At 45.5% G+C, this 17,140-nt stretch overlaps 1 protein-coding gene across 1 annotated transcript in view; it reads right to left on the bottom strand.

Moving 5' to 3' along the window:
• Nucleotides 1–16,110, bottom strand: part of TEAD4 (TEA domain transcription factor 4) — a 30,762-nt gene extending 14,652 nt beyond the window's left edge. The window contains exons 1-8 of the mRNA XM_039538214.1: nt 16,096–16,110; nt 14,554–14,666; nt 13,906–13,968; nt 8,933–9,067; nt 7,316–7,359; nt 6,308–6,363; nt 5,055–5,185; nt 4,200–4,373 (exon numbers count right to left, since the gene is read on the bottom strand). Coding sequence (XP_039394148.1) covers nt 4,200–4,373; nt 5,055–5,185; nt 6,308–6,363; nt 7,316–7,359; nt 8,933–9,067; nt 13,906–13,968; nt 14,554–14,556 — 606 coding nt within the window. The 5' untranslated portion in view covers nt 14,557–14,666; nt 16,096–16,110. The remainder of the gene's footprint in view (nt 1–4,199; nt 4,374–5,054; nt 5,186–6,307; nt 6,364–7,315; nt 7,360–8,932; nt 9,068–13,905; nt 13,969–14,553; nt 14,667–16,095) is intronic.
• Nucleotides 16,111–17,140: the final 1,030 nt, after the last annotated feature.

Below are 17,140 nucleotides of genomic sequence, written 5' to 3'. Positions count from 1 at the left end.
ATTGGGGTTCTCAGTCCCATTCTCAGTGAAAGGTGCAAACATCATAAAAATCTTCATTACTAATTGCTGCCTTGTTTGCTATCTGCAATGGCAATTAGAGAGGCCAAGGACAGAATGGACTTAGAAACTGGATTGGCCTCTCATCCCCTCCAGGCAGTACCTGCCAGGTGCAGATTTCAGGCACACTGGTGGGCAGGGCTGCTGCTTTGTTCTGTGGGAAAGCAGAGGATTTCAGTCTCCAGTCCTCCCCTCCAGCCCCTTCTATGAGTGTTTAATTCACTTCATGAAAAGAAAGAACCAAACAATTTGATTGGTTTCTAGACTTTCTTATTGCTGAGGTGAAGAGATTATTATGCTTATTTATCATCGGTTTAGGAAAAGTCTCCTATCAGCCCTTTGGGCAATTCCTCAGCTGCACCTAGTTCTGAATCAGAATGCTCTGTGCGCTTTAAATTAACCCTTGAGTGGCAGCAGGTGGTTTACCTATGCAGACAGCTGCTTTGGGCAGCGCTGGACTCCGATTGCCCACACGGAACTCCCTATCTCTCACTTTCATTCCATTCCCCCACCCCCGCCCCTCATGTGGCCCCTGGACTCATACGCCACCCCCTGTAAGTTTTACACTGTGAGTGCTCCATTCCAATGGCGTGTGAAGCCATAAGAACCCCCCCACCTCGTGCTATTAATAAACATGCGTGTAGCAGGAGGTTCAGGGGGCGAGCCAAGTAACAGGTGCGAGAGATAACGTTACATTGGAAAAGAGCAGGGCTGCCACTGCCCATGTGTTGGGAGGCTAATGTCTCATATTCATTGTCATGTGCTGGAATGCGCTCAGAGCATGGAGAAATGTCACGGAGCCGCTCTTCACAAGCTGTCGATCCAAGACCAAGGGTCAGTTCATTGTCCCTCGGGCTCCAAAGGCTGAATTCATCAAAGGGGTGTGTGAGCTGGGAGTGCTCAAGTTTTAAACAAATTGTACGTTTGACATCTGAAAGCTAAAAAACTAATGAATGAATATGGGCACAGATCTCTCTCACTAGAGCCAGCCGTTGCTGATAATGGCCAAAATTCCCAAACTTGGGTGTTTAACTTAGGCATTGAATCCTTGTAAGCTCATTGGGGCAAGGACTGTTGTTTTCTTCTCTGTTTGGACAGCACCTAGCACAACAGGGCCCTGGTCTATCACTGGGGCTTCTGGATGCTACAGCAACAGAATTACATGAATAAATAAGAATTTAATAAATCAGTAGCTTGACTTTGAGAGGCATTGACCATATGCAACTGCCATTTAAATTAACAGGCGCTCAGAACCTCTGAAAACCAATCCACTCAGACATGTATCTAAATATGGATTTAAGGGTCTAATTTTAGGCATGCAAGTTTGAAAATTTTGGTCAGTATCTTGTTTTTATAGAACACTTTTCATCCAAAAGGACTTTACCAACTGTATAATGCAGGTATTGCTTTACCCACCACTGAAAAGCTGCCTCCTCTGGGGAGGAATACAGTAGCTTCTTAGCAGTGCACAGCAACTAAGACAAGAAATGAAGTTGCATCGTTCATGCAGTTGAAAACACAGGGGTACATAGCAGAATTGGTTGAAAATTTTCCATTGAATCTGTTTTTCAGAAGAAAAAAAATTGGTTTTGACTAAATTATTTTTTTTATAAGAGGTATCTGGATTCTGCAGAACATTTTGACTTTTTGTCAAAAAAAAAACCATCCAAAACCAAAAAGTTTTCAGTTTTCTGCCCAAACCTGGACAATTTTGGCCACCTCTCACTCTACTTAAAAAGTTATTTGGAACCGCTGCCATAGGCCCTCATGGAAGTTGTAGTTCTGCTCCCTCATGCCCTGCTTCTCTGCTATGGGGTAGGTTTCCCAGTCAAACTACATCTCCTGTGATGTACTGTGGTTGCTCAACAAAAGAAAAGACCCTAAGGCACCATGGGAGATGTAGTTTGACCAGAGAGCCTGGCACATAGAGCAGAAAGAGGGCATGAGGTACCTGAACTACAACTGCCATGAAGCACTGTGACAGAATTTTCAAATGAATGTTGTTGGCTGAAAATTCTGTTTTCAATTTTTCACTATAGAGTCTACCCTCTTCCCTCACCATCAATTTCCTAACTAGCTCTAATATTCAGCCACGGAAAATGTAATGATCAGGGGTTTGTCTACACCGTGGGGTAATGCCCTCTATAGAGGTGTGATTTCTAAAGCACACCAGCGTGCTGTGCTTTAATTGGTCTGTGTCGATCCTGCTGGTGCGCACTAAAGGTTCCCCAGTGTGCTTTAACACAGCACTGTTTCAAACAGTGCTACGTTAAAGTGCACCAGCAAGGTCTACAAGAACAAAATAATGCATAACATGTTAGTGCACTTTAGAAATTACACTCCCATACATGCATTACCCCGCACCAAGCTGAAATTTTACAAGGTTAACACCAGCACTCTTGTGAAAATGCCATTGATTCTTAAATGATCACAAGTGCTCAAGACCTCTGTTTTACATATGATCCATAAGACAGCTTCTCCAGCAGCCCCGTACCCTGTAGTGTCACGCTGAGACACTGGTTCAAAACTGACATCCAGTAAATCATAAATACTGCTGTTTGCAGATCCTAGAGAGTAAGTATTCCTTGGAGGTTTCCAAGTCAATTACTGACACTGCCCAACCTTGCTTAGCTTATGATAAGCAGAGACAGAATTGCAGCCCAATGTTTATGCCTGAAGGCCATTAATGTGCCTGCTTTTAGGTGCACAGGAAGGCCACCACCACAACTCACAACCAGACATATAAGCTCCCTCTGCGATTCAACAAAACACAGTGCCCCCATGGTATCAAAAAGGAACCAGGAAACCAAAGTGCTGTATGGTATCACTGACTGCACGCTCTCCGATGCATTCCAAATTCCGCAACATGCCAAATCATTCAAGACCAGGATTTGGAATGCCCCAGATGCCAGGACATGTCAGTCCATGCCCTGCAATTAGGAGATGCCTCACCCATGCCCAGCACAGAGACGACACATAGTCCGCTTGGGTGAAATTCCCCCCTGTGCAGACAGCCTTCATGCCACTGAAATCCTTCAAAATAGGGCTTAATTCAGACTTCAGTGGCATCTACTCCTTTTTTTTTTTTTTACCCCAGATGGGTAAACAAACAAGAAAGTCAAAACACAACAAAGGTGTTCACAAACAAGCCATTCACCCTCCTTGCTGAACTCCCTGCTGTCTCTGCTGAGCCTGCCAATCAAGTGACAGGCTTGATGTTAGTGACATGTTAGTGACAATTAACATGAGAGTTTGAGAGAAGGATGAGCATCCACTAGGAACGGGACTAAGACCATCAGCTCATTTCTCACAGTCCTGCTACTGATCCAGCATTGAGTTGCAAGTGGTAATGTTAAAGGCAAAGGCTCCATATCTCATTACAGATTTCCCAGTCCATCCAGCCCTGCCACTGCCCCAAGCTGCTATTATTTGTAATCTCATAATACCTACAGTAACATCCGTCTCCAAATTATTTCCTCTGTGCCCTGCAGCACACACAAGACACAATGGCACAGTGCTACAGCTTTTGCAAAATCTGAGCTTGCCCATAAAAAATTCGATCCAGGCAACCGAGTGGGTAGAATTTTGCCAGGCTGATTCAACCTTAAGTTTTCTGCCAATTTACCAGAACCTCTCAATCAGTTTTCAAGAACACATTTTCTGAATAATGCACTTTCATTGGTGCATGTTTCCTATCTTGTGGTCGGCCTTGTGCCTGGCGTAAATATGGCGTAAATCACTTGTCCATAGATAATACAAACCCACAGAAATAGCGAGATAGGGCAGGAAGGGGGAAATAGAGTGAACGCTGGAAAGTTATTGAATATTTAGATTCAGGGAACAGATAGCTTCAAGGTTGCAGAGGAGGATTTCCCTTACACATCAATCATTAAACCACTGGTCTGAACTGCTAAACAAACTCCCAAGAGTTTAGTCACTTACAACTTTGCAGAAGGCAACACCAAATATTTGCCTTGCTCCAGCCAGAATGTCATAATAAGGCCTTTTGCTCTTCAGGGGGAGTCCCAGATGCCAGCAGGGGCTGAATTAGCTACACACTCAACACCGAGTATCTGGTACTTCCCACAAAATAGCAAAAGGAGCAGGAACGGCTGGGCTGCCTGGGAGCTTCCTTCTCTTACCCAGAACTTGACAAGGAAGAAGGCATTGGGTGGCCCCTTTTCAAAGAGCTCCTTCAGGCCCCCTTTCTTCTCAGGGAACTTGTCATAGATCTGCCGGATGTCCACCGCCTCGAGGTAGGGGTCACTGTAGCTGGGGCTTGACTGGCCAATGTGAACAAACAGGTGCTTGTTATACTGCAGGGAGACAGGTGTGAGACATTAGAGTGACACAGGATGGGTCTCGGTTCAGACTGATCACCCAGTGCTCTTCACAGCAGAAAAGATGGGAACAGAATGTACTGGCTGGGACCATCTAACCATAGAGCTCAAGGGAGCTTTTGGACAAAGGCAAACCAGGGAGCCCATTTGGGCCCTAGGACCCAAAAAGCATTTACCTCACAACAGGCATGAACAGTACATGGGAGGGAGGCCTCTTAGGAAAACACTGCAGGAAGTGCAGTCTGGCCCCTAGCCTGCTGAAATGGCTCTGCAGGGATTCTTCCACTATCTCATGATCACCAGGGCGCAGTTTGCTCTGGCCATATCCTCCGACCCTGGCACATGCCCAGAATGCCCACTACACTAAGAGGGGAGACCAGAAGTCGATGGCATAGAAGTGGCTACACTGACTTCATGTTATTCTGTCTCTTGGGCCTTAGGACATTTTAATGGAGAAGAATCTGTTTTTACCAGATACTAAACTGCCCAAGCTTGGCTTCTAAATTTGTCCCCGCCAATGCAGAGCAATTCAGTGGACTGGGCACTTCAGTACATAGTTAAATAACTAGACAGATATTGAGGAGCACACCCAGTGTAAATTAAAGCTATCCAGAGACAAAAAATACATGGAAAGTGGGAGCGAGGTTTGTATCTTACCGTGTCTTGGTCTTGTTGTTGTTCCAAGAAAGCAGAGAATTCTAACATCCAAAGTTTGGAGCTGGCAACCCTTCGCCCCTGCCAAGGTGGAGCCGATGGGGAAGGTGAGAGGCCAGCAGGAGACTCAAACCCTAAACACAAGGGGATTATAAAATGAAAGGAAAAAGAGCCAAGTCAGCAACAACTGTCATTTTCAACATCTAATGTCACAGCCTAGTGAGAATCTTTTTTGGACTTCAGCCTCATATACTGTAAAAAACTTGTCACAGACCCATCACTCTGTCCCTCCCCGATCAGCTTCTCAACTGTTCTTCCCTGAGGAAGCAGCCCAGGATATGCTGCTAAGTAATGGATCGATCTAACTGCCACTGAAGTCAAAAGAAAGATTCCCACTGACTTCAGTGGGAGCTGGACTGGGCCTTAAATGAATAGCAAGACAATCTGCTTGGATATCTCCGAGGAATCACCACGGATGAGGAAATGCTGAGATTGGGAAGGAAAAACCACCTTCGGCTCTACTAGAACAAGGCATTTGAGGAGAGTCACACTGGAAATACAACCCCTTTACTGTGGTGAAAACAGAGCAATCTTGTGGCTGGAGCATGGTGCTGGGACCTCGTGACTTCTAATTCTGCCTCTGCCATTGACCTATTACATAATCTTGAGCAAGCCATTTAGCCTTGCTCTGCTTCAACTAATGGGAACTTGGCATCTAAATCCCCTAGGCAGCTTTCAGAATCTCAGCCTATGTTTCTAATAACTCTGCCTGTGTGCAGAGAGAGCAGCCATTTTTGTTTTGGAGTTGCTGCAGCCTGTTGTAAGAGGACACACACACACTGTGCTCTCTCAGAAAATTTACTGTTCTTCTTCCATGTTTGTGGCTTCCCTTAATTTGAAACGGAGTCATTCAGACTGAAAGTAAATATTGCTCTTTGTGAGGACCAGAGAAATTAAAACACACAGGATCAGGTATGGGGAGGTTAGATTAAGTGAGTGGAGCTGGATGGGATATGCATTGGTTGGCTGGATCAGGTAAACCTGTAGGGTGCATAGAACAAGTCTGGCACTAGATGTGGATTGTTCTCATTCTTGTGGTTTCTCAGGTCCTTCAGGAATATTCAAATTTCCAATTTCCCCTTCAGTGGCAGGAAGCATGGAAGTCTCCTTTATAGTTATGACTAAAGAACTATGATTTTCTTACATGGCAATATGAGGTGTATGTGCTGTGCAAGAAATTGTGTTTCCCTACCTACCTGGTAACGGGAGTGGAGGTTGAACAGCATAGGTTTGTTGAGAAAAAGGTTTCACGCTGTAGGAATATACACGAGAGTTAGTTAAAGAAAAATCAAGGCATTTTGTTCAGTTCTCTGGGCAAATTAGGTGAAGGACTCGGGGGGAGAGATAGTTCAGTGGTTTGAGCATTGGCCTGCTAAACCCAGGGTTGTGAGCTCAATCCTTGAGGGGGCCATTTGGGGATTGGTCCTGCTTTGAGCAGGGGGTTGGACTAGATGATCTCTTAAAGTCTGGAAAATCTGGCCCTTAGTCAAGATCCCTGAGGGATCCCTCCCCAGTTCACTTGCAAACTAGAAGCCTAATTCAGAGGCCACATGTAAGGAGATATATGCTAGATAGCTTTAGGGTCCCTAGGACCTACTCAGACCCACTTACGGATGTGCAAAGGCATCTAAACAGGTGTGACTTACATGCTGAGAAGCCAAGACATGTGAGCTGAAGGAGGACAGGTGGCCTATTTTCACCTACACTGTTCTTACAACTTCCTGTTACTGCCTTTTTTGCTACACTAAATCCCTCCAATTCCCATAGACACAGTGGGGCAAATTCCAAGATGAATTGTAAAAGGGTGAGAGGGTGAATTAAGGCCCCCACTCAGTTTGCTTTGAAGCCAGCTTTTCTGTTGTCTTTGACAGGCATTGGATCAGACCCTAAGTGAACCTAACGGCAGTTTGAGTGAGTGTAATGAACATTTTGGAGGGGTCAGAAGAAGGGGCAAGATTCACCAGTTTAAGACTCTCTCTGAACTCACTTAGACTCGTCTTAGAATTTATCCCTAGGCCTTTTGCCTCAACTCCATGCCTGCTTCCATCAATAGCTTGGGGGGTGTCTGCCTTTCTGAGAAACAGCAGCAGATGGCCTTATGGTTTCTTAACCTCGAGCTAACTGAAGGTATTTCCCAGCTCAGGGGAACTTCCAGCACAGCACGGGAAGCAGCCATGCGTATGCTTAGATGTGGGAGTACTCACTCGTGAGAGGATCCAGCTTGGCCTGGCAAAGCTCCTTGCCAAAACTGCAAAACCAAAGTACAGACACAGTCACCATCCTGAGGCTAAAGAAAACCAGACCGTATTCCTGTCAGAGGCTAGTGATGGCACATAACAAGACTGTGAGCAGGGCTAAGTGAGCCTGTATTCCCCTGCAGGGGCACTGATGGGCCTTGGAAGGGCTAAGCCTGATGTGGTAAGTAATTAAGGACGTTTCCAGAGGTAGACACTGGGTAAGAGTGACTCCATTTTTGGGTGTCCAACTTCAGGGACCCCAAAGTCCATAGCCACTTTGGAAAACTTGGCTGCATGCGATTAACCCAGCATGTTACACTGAGATGAGCTGGGAGGCACTGTAGGGCAGGCTAACACCAGGAAATAGACCTTTCTTCAGAGATGGAGCAGGAAAAGCTTTATTTTGTGCTGCACAAGGCATTCTGCATTGGTTATGTGCATCTAGAAAGCAGGCTCGGGGAAGCCTTGCAAAACAGTGCCTGTTCCAAGTTTCCTTGCTCCATGGCTCAAAAAACCTGGGTACACCCATCAGTTAAACTTCAAAACCTGGGCTACTGGCCCCATCCCAAACTCTGACTCTCCTGACCTGTCACAGGGTGGAGAAGAGGGGAGGGAGAGATAGTGAGACAAAGAGAGGCAGCCTGGGTGCTGACATGTGGTGCAGTAACAATGGCCAAGTGGGGACAGGGAGGTGACAGCAACTGGAGGGTGAGGGAGGAACACAACTAGGCCTGCAGCGTGCAGAGTCCAGACTTCATGTCTCCTCCTTATTTATCAGGTTAATTCCTGATCTTTACATGACTGCATTACAACGGGCAGTACCAAAAAAAGAAAAGAAAAAAAAAGAGCAATCTGAACTTCTCAATGTGGAGGGATTCCCATTACTGTAAGCAGCAGCTGTGGCATTCAGGTGACTGATTTAATGCTGGCTGCATTATGTGTCTGATCCTCCATCACCCTCTTAGCACAGCCCCTGAACCATACAGTCCCAGAGCCCTGGACAGAAGGAGCATCCCTCCCATCAGGGTCTCAGTGGGATTCATCCTGCAGGGCACAGAGAATCTTAAAGTTCCATGGCCTGGTTCAAAGGGCTCTGTGGTCAATGGAAGTCTTTCCCATTGACATCAGTGGGCTTTGGAGCAGGCCTCATCTCTTTAGGCTTCTATATGAGGTCACCTGTCACCATGGTATCCAAGCACTCGTGACTGTACGTGCCCAAGAGGGGGCTGGGGAAGGATGGCAAGAATGGATTTGCTCAATACAAAAGAACCATGTGCCAAAAAAGACAGCACAGACATCCTACATCATCACTGGTGATTAACATCACAAACGCTCCTCTCATCTACATTGGTTTTAGTGCGTCTCCACTGAGTTCACTGGAGTTACTCCTGATTTACACCAGCTTGAGAGGTGAATCAGGCCCTAAATGTTGCAGTTACATGGCAAATTTGCCCTTCATGTTAATGAGGTGCACTTTGAATTTGTCCCCTGTGGTCTGTTTCTGGGGTGTGTTTCTATCACAGTTCCTAACTCTTATTTCTAGCTGACTCTCCTGCCCCATTTCCATTGAGACACTTCACTCACCCCAGACACAGCAGGGTAGGCTGGTCGCGGGAGGCCAGGCAATACCATTTTACTGTGGAAGGCAGTTGCAGAGATGATCTGGGCAGATGACATTGTAGCCATACTCTGCATGGCTTTATCTTTAGCTGCCTGATCCTAGGGGGGAGAGGAAGGGAAAAAAAGACATGGTGATTATAATAAAAAATATATGGCCTGATGTCGTGCTGGGCACCCAGGACTCCCATGAACTTCAATCAGGGAAATGCGTGCTCAGCATCTCTGAAAAATCAGGCCAGTAAAGCCATTCGACAGGACCACAAGTGACTTTCTAATGCACAGAGCTCACCATAGTTAAGACTGGTATTTAACTTCCATTATAAAATCTGGTGATCGCTTGCTCAGAACTTTCCCAACATTTCTCCCTTTGCTCTGAAGCTTTTCACACTCAGTCTCAGCTCTGTGGCGGTGAGGTTTTGTTACTGGAAGTGTGAGTCAGATCCCGCCAGCCATTTCTGAATTACTGGCAAGGAGCTGGGATGGGACAGATACTTTTCCATTAATAAAAATCTAGACTCTGACTCAGGGGTAACACAAAAACAGCTCCTCACCACAAAACAATCCCCTCCACCCTGGCACTTGGGCTGGTCTAAGTGAGGATTGGTCGCTTTGCTACGATCCATTTTTTCAGGGGGAAAATAAGTTGTAAGCAACCAGAAAACCACTCCCAGGTATGTACAGCAGGAAAGCCCTGCTTGCCTTTTCTGGGATGGCAACACTTGTGGTGGTGTGTAGAGTACAGATACTGTATGCTCAGCTAGCATGGCTATAAGCAGCAGCACAGACGGTGAGGCACAGTTTAGACGAGCAGAGGAGAGTGCCCCACATGGCTGAACCCTAGGGTATATACCCTGCACAACCAAGCAGTGTCTCCCTGGTCTACACTGCCTCTCCCCTGCCAGAGCTTTTCACTGCTACATGCCACCACAAGTGCAGACAAGGCCTTAGTTGTGCTATGGAGTTGGGCATTTATGCTTGTGGGTAATGACACTATGCAGTCACTAGGAGGTTTAATATGTGGAGAAGGGACCTCAAGGCTCCTCCTAAAAGCAGTACTCTTCTTCCCAGCTAGGGAGCATCGGCAGCAGGCAGGGCCACTATCCTCCCACCCTCCGTTCGCCGCTTCTACATCCAGTCCCTACCTTTCAAACTCTCTTCTGTCTGTGACATCATAATTGTGACAGTGATGTCATAGGTGGGATGATGATTTTAATAAGCAACTGGAACAGGCGACCTCTTACAAGTGAAGAAAAGAGGCACTCCTTCCTCAGCAGCTCTGCTCTTGTGTATATTCAGAGTCAGAGCAGCTGGCTTTAACACCTAAAATAAATTCTCTCCCTAGAGTCTCCATCCCTTTTCCCAATCTCCTCTTCCCTCAAAACTCCCTGAATGCTACTAATTAAAAAAAATCAGAGGAAGTAAAAAAACCCTGAAAATAAATGAGCCTCTACAGAGGAAATGGTCTCCAGCTATAGTGTTTTCCATGGAGCCTCAGCAGAACCAGCTGATATCTCTGTGTTGGTATCACTCAGTATGTGGAAGGGAAATATTTTTAACTGCTGAGAAAGCCTAGAAGTGTTCAAAAGCCAGGGGAAGCTTCTGCAGAGTCATATTTAAATAAGGCTTTAGGAAAATATTTTAAAAGATGACCTGCTAAATTTTAAAAAAAGGTTTATGTCCATTTTTGCTTCTTGATGATGTAAAAAGACTTTCCCAATTGCCGCTAAGGCTTTTTTTCCTGTTTGTTTTTTACATTTGAAATTCAACTGTAATCTGCTCTGCTTTATGTGGAAGATATAAAGAAAAGACAGCGAACTTGCAGAATAACAACACACGATCATTTAAGAAGTGAAATGTGGGCAACTGAGAGCAGAAGGGATTTTCAATCCGACCATTGAAAACCCTTTTTCCCACCTGTTTGAATTTTATTAATTCAAATGCCTGACAAGAGTTGGGAGCAAACTTGTCTTTGTTAAAAGATTCAGCACTGATCCCTTCCCCTTCAGCTAAGGGATGAGAAAGCTCTGAATCAATTTCTCTAGACTTCCAGCAAAAATAGGAAAGAGCAGACTTGATATTCCTCATATTGCTAAAGCAAGAACAAAAATGTCCTCCACCAGCCCCAAGCCCTTCTTATACTTTGTAAGGAAAGAAATAAGGACACAACCCCCTCCCCACTCCCTTTTTTCTTTGAAGATCATTTTTCAGTCTGGCTTTAGTGCAGGCGACAGATATTTTAGCCAATTAGGACATAGAAAATTGCTGTCTCCTGGGGAAGTATTTTTCCTCAAGCTTTATCCCATCTTTTTTGTTAAATTCATCTTGAACGTGGTGCAAAAGCCTGTTACAGGCACAGTGGACAGCTGCAGAATACACTCTTGTTTGTGCTGTGGAAATAGCACTACACTAATTGCCAAATAAATCAGAACGTGGCAGATCTGATCTCCAGGGTATAAACACAAAATGTGTATTTGATATGGAAGGGGAACCAGCAGCAGGAGAGCACACAGCTGCCAGCAGGAACTTGGGAGAAGGGCAGTAACCTCTCTGATTGTATCTACTCCCTCTACAAAGATGAGCGGGGGAAATGAAGTAAGTAAGTAAGTTGAATGAGCGTGGCAGACTTGCCTCTGCAGGTCAGAAAGGAACTGACTGGTGCTGGGAAATGGTTCACTGCAGGCATCTGAGCAGAGCTCACAGCATGGACCAAGGAAATGTAAAAGGAAGCTAGAAATGGAGCTCCCCAAGACACCTTCATTCCCTGAGAATGAAGTCTCCTTGCCCCTAGGTGTTAAGTGGAAGCAGGCTCAGCGGGCTCACTTTCCAATCACACCAAATCCCAGGGCTGTGACGCACAAGGAACAGAATCAAGGTTACAGCTACAAGCAGCAGCAGTAAATCTTTTCACATGGTGGGCAGTTGTTTCCTGCTTGCACTGCGTCTCTCAAGCCAGCCTCCACCTGAATAGATCGCTTACTGGCACCACAGGCTTCCAGCCCAGACAGCCATACCTAGCAGCTTTGAATTGGGCAGCTGTAATTTGTAACTTCTTTCCCTTCTCAAAGCAGCTGGAAACAGGACTGGCTGATCACAGAACTAGCACACAGTTCTACAAAGAAACTGAGGGAGGGGTGCAGAGTGTGGTGGTAGCTGGGGCTCAAAACGCAGACACATGCAGTTCAACACTGGTCGGGACTGAGTCCAGCTGGCTCATTTAAAGAGAGTCAGCTCCTGATAACGAACACTGAGGAGTCATAGAAATGGGAGGCTGAAAGGGACCTCGAGAAGTCATCAACTCCAGCCTCCTCCACTGAGGCAGGACCAAGGGTAGCTAGACCATCCCTGACAAGTGTTTTTCTAACCTATTATTAAAAACCTCCTATGACAGGGTTTCCACAACCTCCCTTAGTAACCTCTCTCAATGTTTAATATCCTTAGTTACAAGCCTTTTGCTAATATCTAACCCAAATCTCCCTTGCCACAGATTAAGCCCATTACTACTTGTCCTGCCTTCAGTGGACATGGAGAACAATTGATCACCATCCTCTTTATAACAACCCTTAACATATTTGAAAAGTGTTATCAGGTTCCCCCCTCAGTTTTCCTCTCAAGACTAAACATACCCAGGTTTTTTTTAACCTTTCCTTTTAGGCAGGCTTGGTAGAATTTGATTTTTTTTTTTTTTATAATTTTGACAGATAATATTAATGTTTATTTTAAAGCATTTTTTACTTACGTATTTACATTTTCTCAGTTGCAAAAATTATGGGGTTTTAAGGGTTTTTTATTTTTATCTAGTTAAATTTTCAAAGTTGTGGGAAATTATGTAGTGGGGTGAGGCAATAATTCTTTAATTCCAGTAGACATTCAGATTGAAAAAGTTCAAGCTTTAGAACCATTAAAACACAAATTGTCAACATCACATGTCAAAACATCCAAAGTAAATATTCTTAAATCAAACTCTGATACCTTCTCAAGCAGCATTTCTCTTCCTTTGCCTAGCTGTACCTTTCAGTTATTACCGATCAAAATAGATTTAGTCGATTTGTGTGCATACAGTGAAACTGATGTTTACTACCATTTACTGATAAAAATGTAATCCTTTCAAGCCTACTCGTCAGTCACGTTTTCTAAACCTTTGATCATTTTTATTGCTTTCCTCTGGACTCTCTCTAGTTTGTCCACATCTTTCCTACAATGCGGCACTAGAACTCGACCCAGCACTTCAGCGGAGGCCTCACTAGTGCCGAGTACAATGGGACAATTACCTCCTGGGTCTGACATACAACAGTTCTGTTAATACTGCCCAGAAGTCACCTACAGCTTCTAAGCAGCTTAGTCCTAAATTACACTCTTCACCCCAGACCTGTGTTAGACACAGGGTCAGAGTTACCTCAGTTGGCACAGGGAATCACAATTTGCAAGGGATGTCCCTCCCCAGCAGAAGCATGTCCCCTGAGGAGGTACTGGTTGCCATCACTGTAGTCCCCTCACGGTTATGCCAGCCGAGGGTAGCTTTAGTTTGTCCAGGCAGCTCCACAGGATTGCCACAGGAGAAGTGGTGAGTCAGCACATCCCCACAGCTCATCCTGACCCTCCTACAACCCGGGGCAGCAAAAAGATGGGAGGTTGTGGCCACTTTATGCCACCACAACCCCTACCCCACCCCTATGTATGTTCTGCCACTGTGAGCCCAGTGATGTACACTACGGCGGCATACACCAGAGGTAAATCAGCCCATAGAAATGAAAGTCATTGTTTCTTCATTCTTTAAATAGAAATTGCCTCCAGCACCACAGAGCCATAACAATACAAGTGTTAGCTCAGCACTTCCTGGGAAGTGCCTCTTCCTCCCCAGCTTATGGCAGTTTAACTGCTGATCTCCCCCCTAACACTGGCTGGTGTGTGTGTGTTATGGGTAAGGATGCCCAGCATACCTTTAGCTTGGCTTGGATCTCCCGGGCTTTCCGACGCGCCAGCACTTGGATGTGACTAGACACCTGCATTGAAAAACAATTGCCATCCTCATTCAAGGGGACATCTTGGGAGTTGCCTGCAGTACTGAACAGAAGCCCATGATGTCTGTGTGACGGGGAATTAGTGATCCTTTTAGTTTCTTTTTTTTCTTTTCTTTTTTTTAAAGAGAGGTTGCAGTGAGACTTTCTCCCAAGTGCAAACAAGCCCAATCTGATCATGCTGCAGGTGTCATATTAGAGGTCTCCACTGACCGAAAGGGCCTTGTGAAATCACAGCCCTTCTGTGACATGTAAGCAGACTCTTTAAGCCTTGTAGGAGACCTCTCCCCTTATGGTACCATGTTATGGCCTCATCCAGGTAGAAGGAATGCTTCCCAAAGTGAGTTCATACCTAAATCCCTCCTCCCCAGCCTCCTCTGACTTGCTTGACTTTTCCCCCTCCCACCTTGGGCTATGCTGAAGGCCCTTCATTTGCCATTTTTATTTTTATATCCTGGGAAATTATTGGGCTTTATTTAAAAACCAGTGACAACCATAAACAAAGGGCAGTGGGCGGAGGGCAGGAGGGGTGCCCAGTACTCACAGGGGAAGGGGGGAAGGGACACTCACCATGTAGCAGTTGCGGAAGCCTTCCACTCCCTGCAGCGGCAGGGCAGTCTCGCTGCTGGGACCTGGCTCCCTGCCTGTCTCGCTCCCCCACTGTGCAGAGGAAGCTGACGGGGCTGCACTGAAGGGCTGGGGTCAGCAGGGGGCTCTGTCTAGCAGAGGCAGCTGATGGGGCTCTGTGCACTGGGGCTGTGCTAAAGTTGGGATCAGGAGAGGAGTGGAAGCAGGGCTGGCCTTACCATGAGGCGAACTGAGGCGGCCACCTCAGGTGCCAGACTGTGTGTGGGGGGGTGTCACTAGGACCCAGAGTGTAGAAAATTGTGTCTGCTGCTGCTGCTGTGAGGGGGCACGGGGGCGTCATTTGAGCTCCCCACCTCAGGTACCAAAATATTGTGGGCCGGCGCTGAGTGGAAGACTGCAAGCTGTGAATACGGATCCCCTCTCCTAGGGAGAGCCTTCTGCTGACCCCAGCCCTTCAACATCGCCCTGTCTGCTTCCCCTGCAAAAAAATCCCCAGGTCCCAAAACAGCCAAAATGTGGGTGAAAAGTCAATAAAACCGGAACACTGGCTTTTTAAAAAACCCAAGAATGGTTCAGGGAAAAATCAGTAAATACCAATAACAGGTACACGGCCATCATTAGACAGCTGAGAGAAACGAGGGCTGAGCCTCCGCCCAGCTTCTTTATAAAGTGGTGGAGTTAAGAGAGGAGCTAATGCTAACTCTGAACTTGGGTGTGCCTGAAAGGTTCTCGACCAAAAGGTCTAGAGACCTGAAGTTCTGTGTGTGTCTCCAGCAATGGCACATTAGTCTAAACAGCTTGAACCACTGTTTTAATCCCTGACCTGGAAGGACCATCTGTAGGAGTTCTGTTCCTAAGGCGGCTCATTTTTTGACATTTTGAGTGAGACGGCCCAAAAGAGGACCAATTACGGTGATGGGACTCTTGTCTACAGAGGACAGGATTGAGACTGCGAACACATTCATGTGTGTCACCCATTAGATGGTAACAACTACCAGTGACTGACAAGGAGGGGGAGAAAGGCACCATACACCAAGGCCGGGGTAATCAATTATTTTTTGTCAAGGTCCACATTTCTTGGTCAAGATATTTCTTGGAGGTCCAAACTCCAGAGAAAATAATACAAAAATAACAACAACAACAACAATAATACATTAAGAAGTAAATAAAAAGAGTTCACAGTCCGTTAAAAAGTTCTGGCTGTCCAGATTTGGCCCAGGGTCTTATTGACTACCCCGGTCTTGCCTTTCTCACTAACCCAAAAATGTAACATTTAATATCTCACTGAACATGTCACTGCAGGAAGTTTCCTGTGTCACTGTGTGGTAGTGCTACAGTCCAATCTGAAGACACTCAGATTGACTAAACTCACAACTCTCATTATCCAGCTGACTGCGATGATCTCTTTCCAAAAGGCAGAGACTAATTGCAGCCAGCAGAGAGCCAATTAGTTCACACAAGCCCTCTCCATCCCTAGGGACACAAACAAAGCAGCCAGTGTAACACAGTCAACTTCACACCTACCTGTTTCCTTGTGCGTGTTTTCCCTGTTCTCAGTTTAATATAGCGGGCAATCAGCTCATTTCGGCCTGGAACAAGGAAATAATGCAAACCAAAGTTTAGAGAGAGATGATCTCAGCAAGAAGATGCAGCCTTCAGGGAGGAGATAAGCCCTAATGCTATCCCCTAGGTCAGGAATGTTCTCATTTAGTTCATGTGGCAGAGGACAGTGTTTAAAAGAGCAGAAGTCTCGACTGAAAATTCTATTCCTGATATTGCCTTTGTGCAATTTACAATGATCTATAAAAAATCCAGTTTTGTGTCCTTTTAATGGCTGGTTGTGATCAATAAAGTTCTGAGGGGTTTTCTTCTTGCTCTTTTTCTACTGAACCTTAAAAATTCAGGTCTTGTCCGCCTTGTTTTCCATGGAAGGCTGCATGAATGCTTGGAAAACTAGTGGGATTAGAACATCACAAATATCAAAATAATGATAATTGGGAGGGGAAGTGATATTTTATTTGGATGGTTTAAAGCTCTCTGTGGAGAGGGGTTATTTGGTTTGGGTTTTTTTAAACACCTATTTAACTCAAACACGTGGATAAACAATTCGGAGAAAAGCTCTCTCTGTTAAAAATTCAATACCCGGGCCCTTTATGAAGGGTTGAGAAAGCTCTCACTCTAGATCCCCAAGTCCTCCAAGGAGACTTCCAGCAGAAACACTTAATCTTGACATTTCTAAAGTAAAAACATGAAGAATTTTTTTAAATAATAAAAAAATCCAAACTTTATCAATTATAAAGCCACACAAAAGGGCACAAACACTTCTTTTTGGTGTCTTTTCCATGTCACTTTTAGCTGATGTTGACAGAGGGAGCTGCAGCTACAGGATAGTTTAGGTTATGTTCATGAAATGTAACGAAGCACAGACATGGCTGTCTCCAGCACTCTGTCCACTTAAGTCTCAATCCGTTTCCTGCTCATGTTGTTAGAGAGGCTCCCCTTGTTCTCACTGGGAGAAGGAGCAGGCCCTTAGCCACACGGATTTTCCAGTTTTCGCTGCTCTGCTACG

This window comes from Mauremys reevesii, linkage group 1, assembly GCF_016161935.1.
Source record: "Mauremys reevesii isolate NIE-2019 linkage group 1, ASM1616193v1, whole genome shotgun sequence".
Lineage (NCBI taxonomy): Eukaryota > Metazoa > Chordata > Testudines > Geoemydidae > Mauremys > Mauremys reevesii.
Note: the sequence above shows the minus strand (reverse complement) of the source record. Positions and strands in the feature narration are given on the sequence as shown.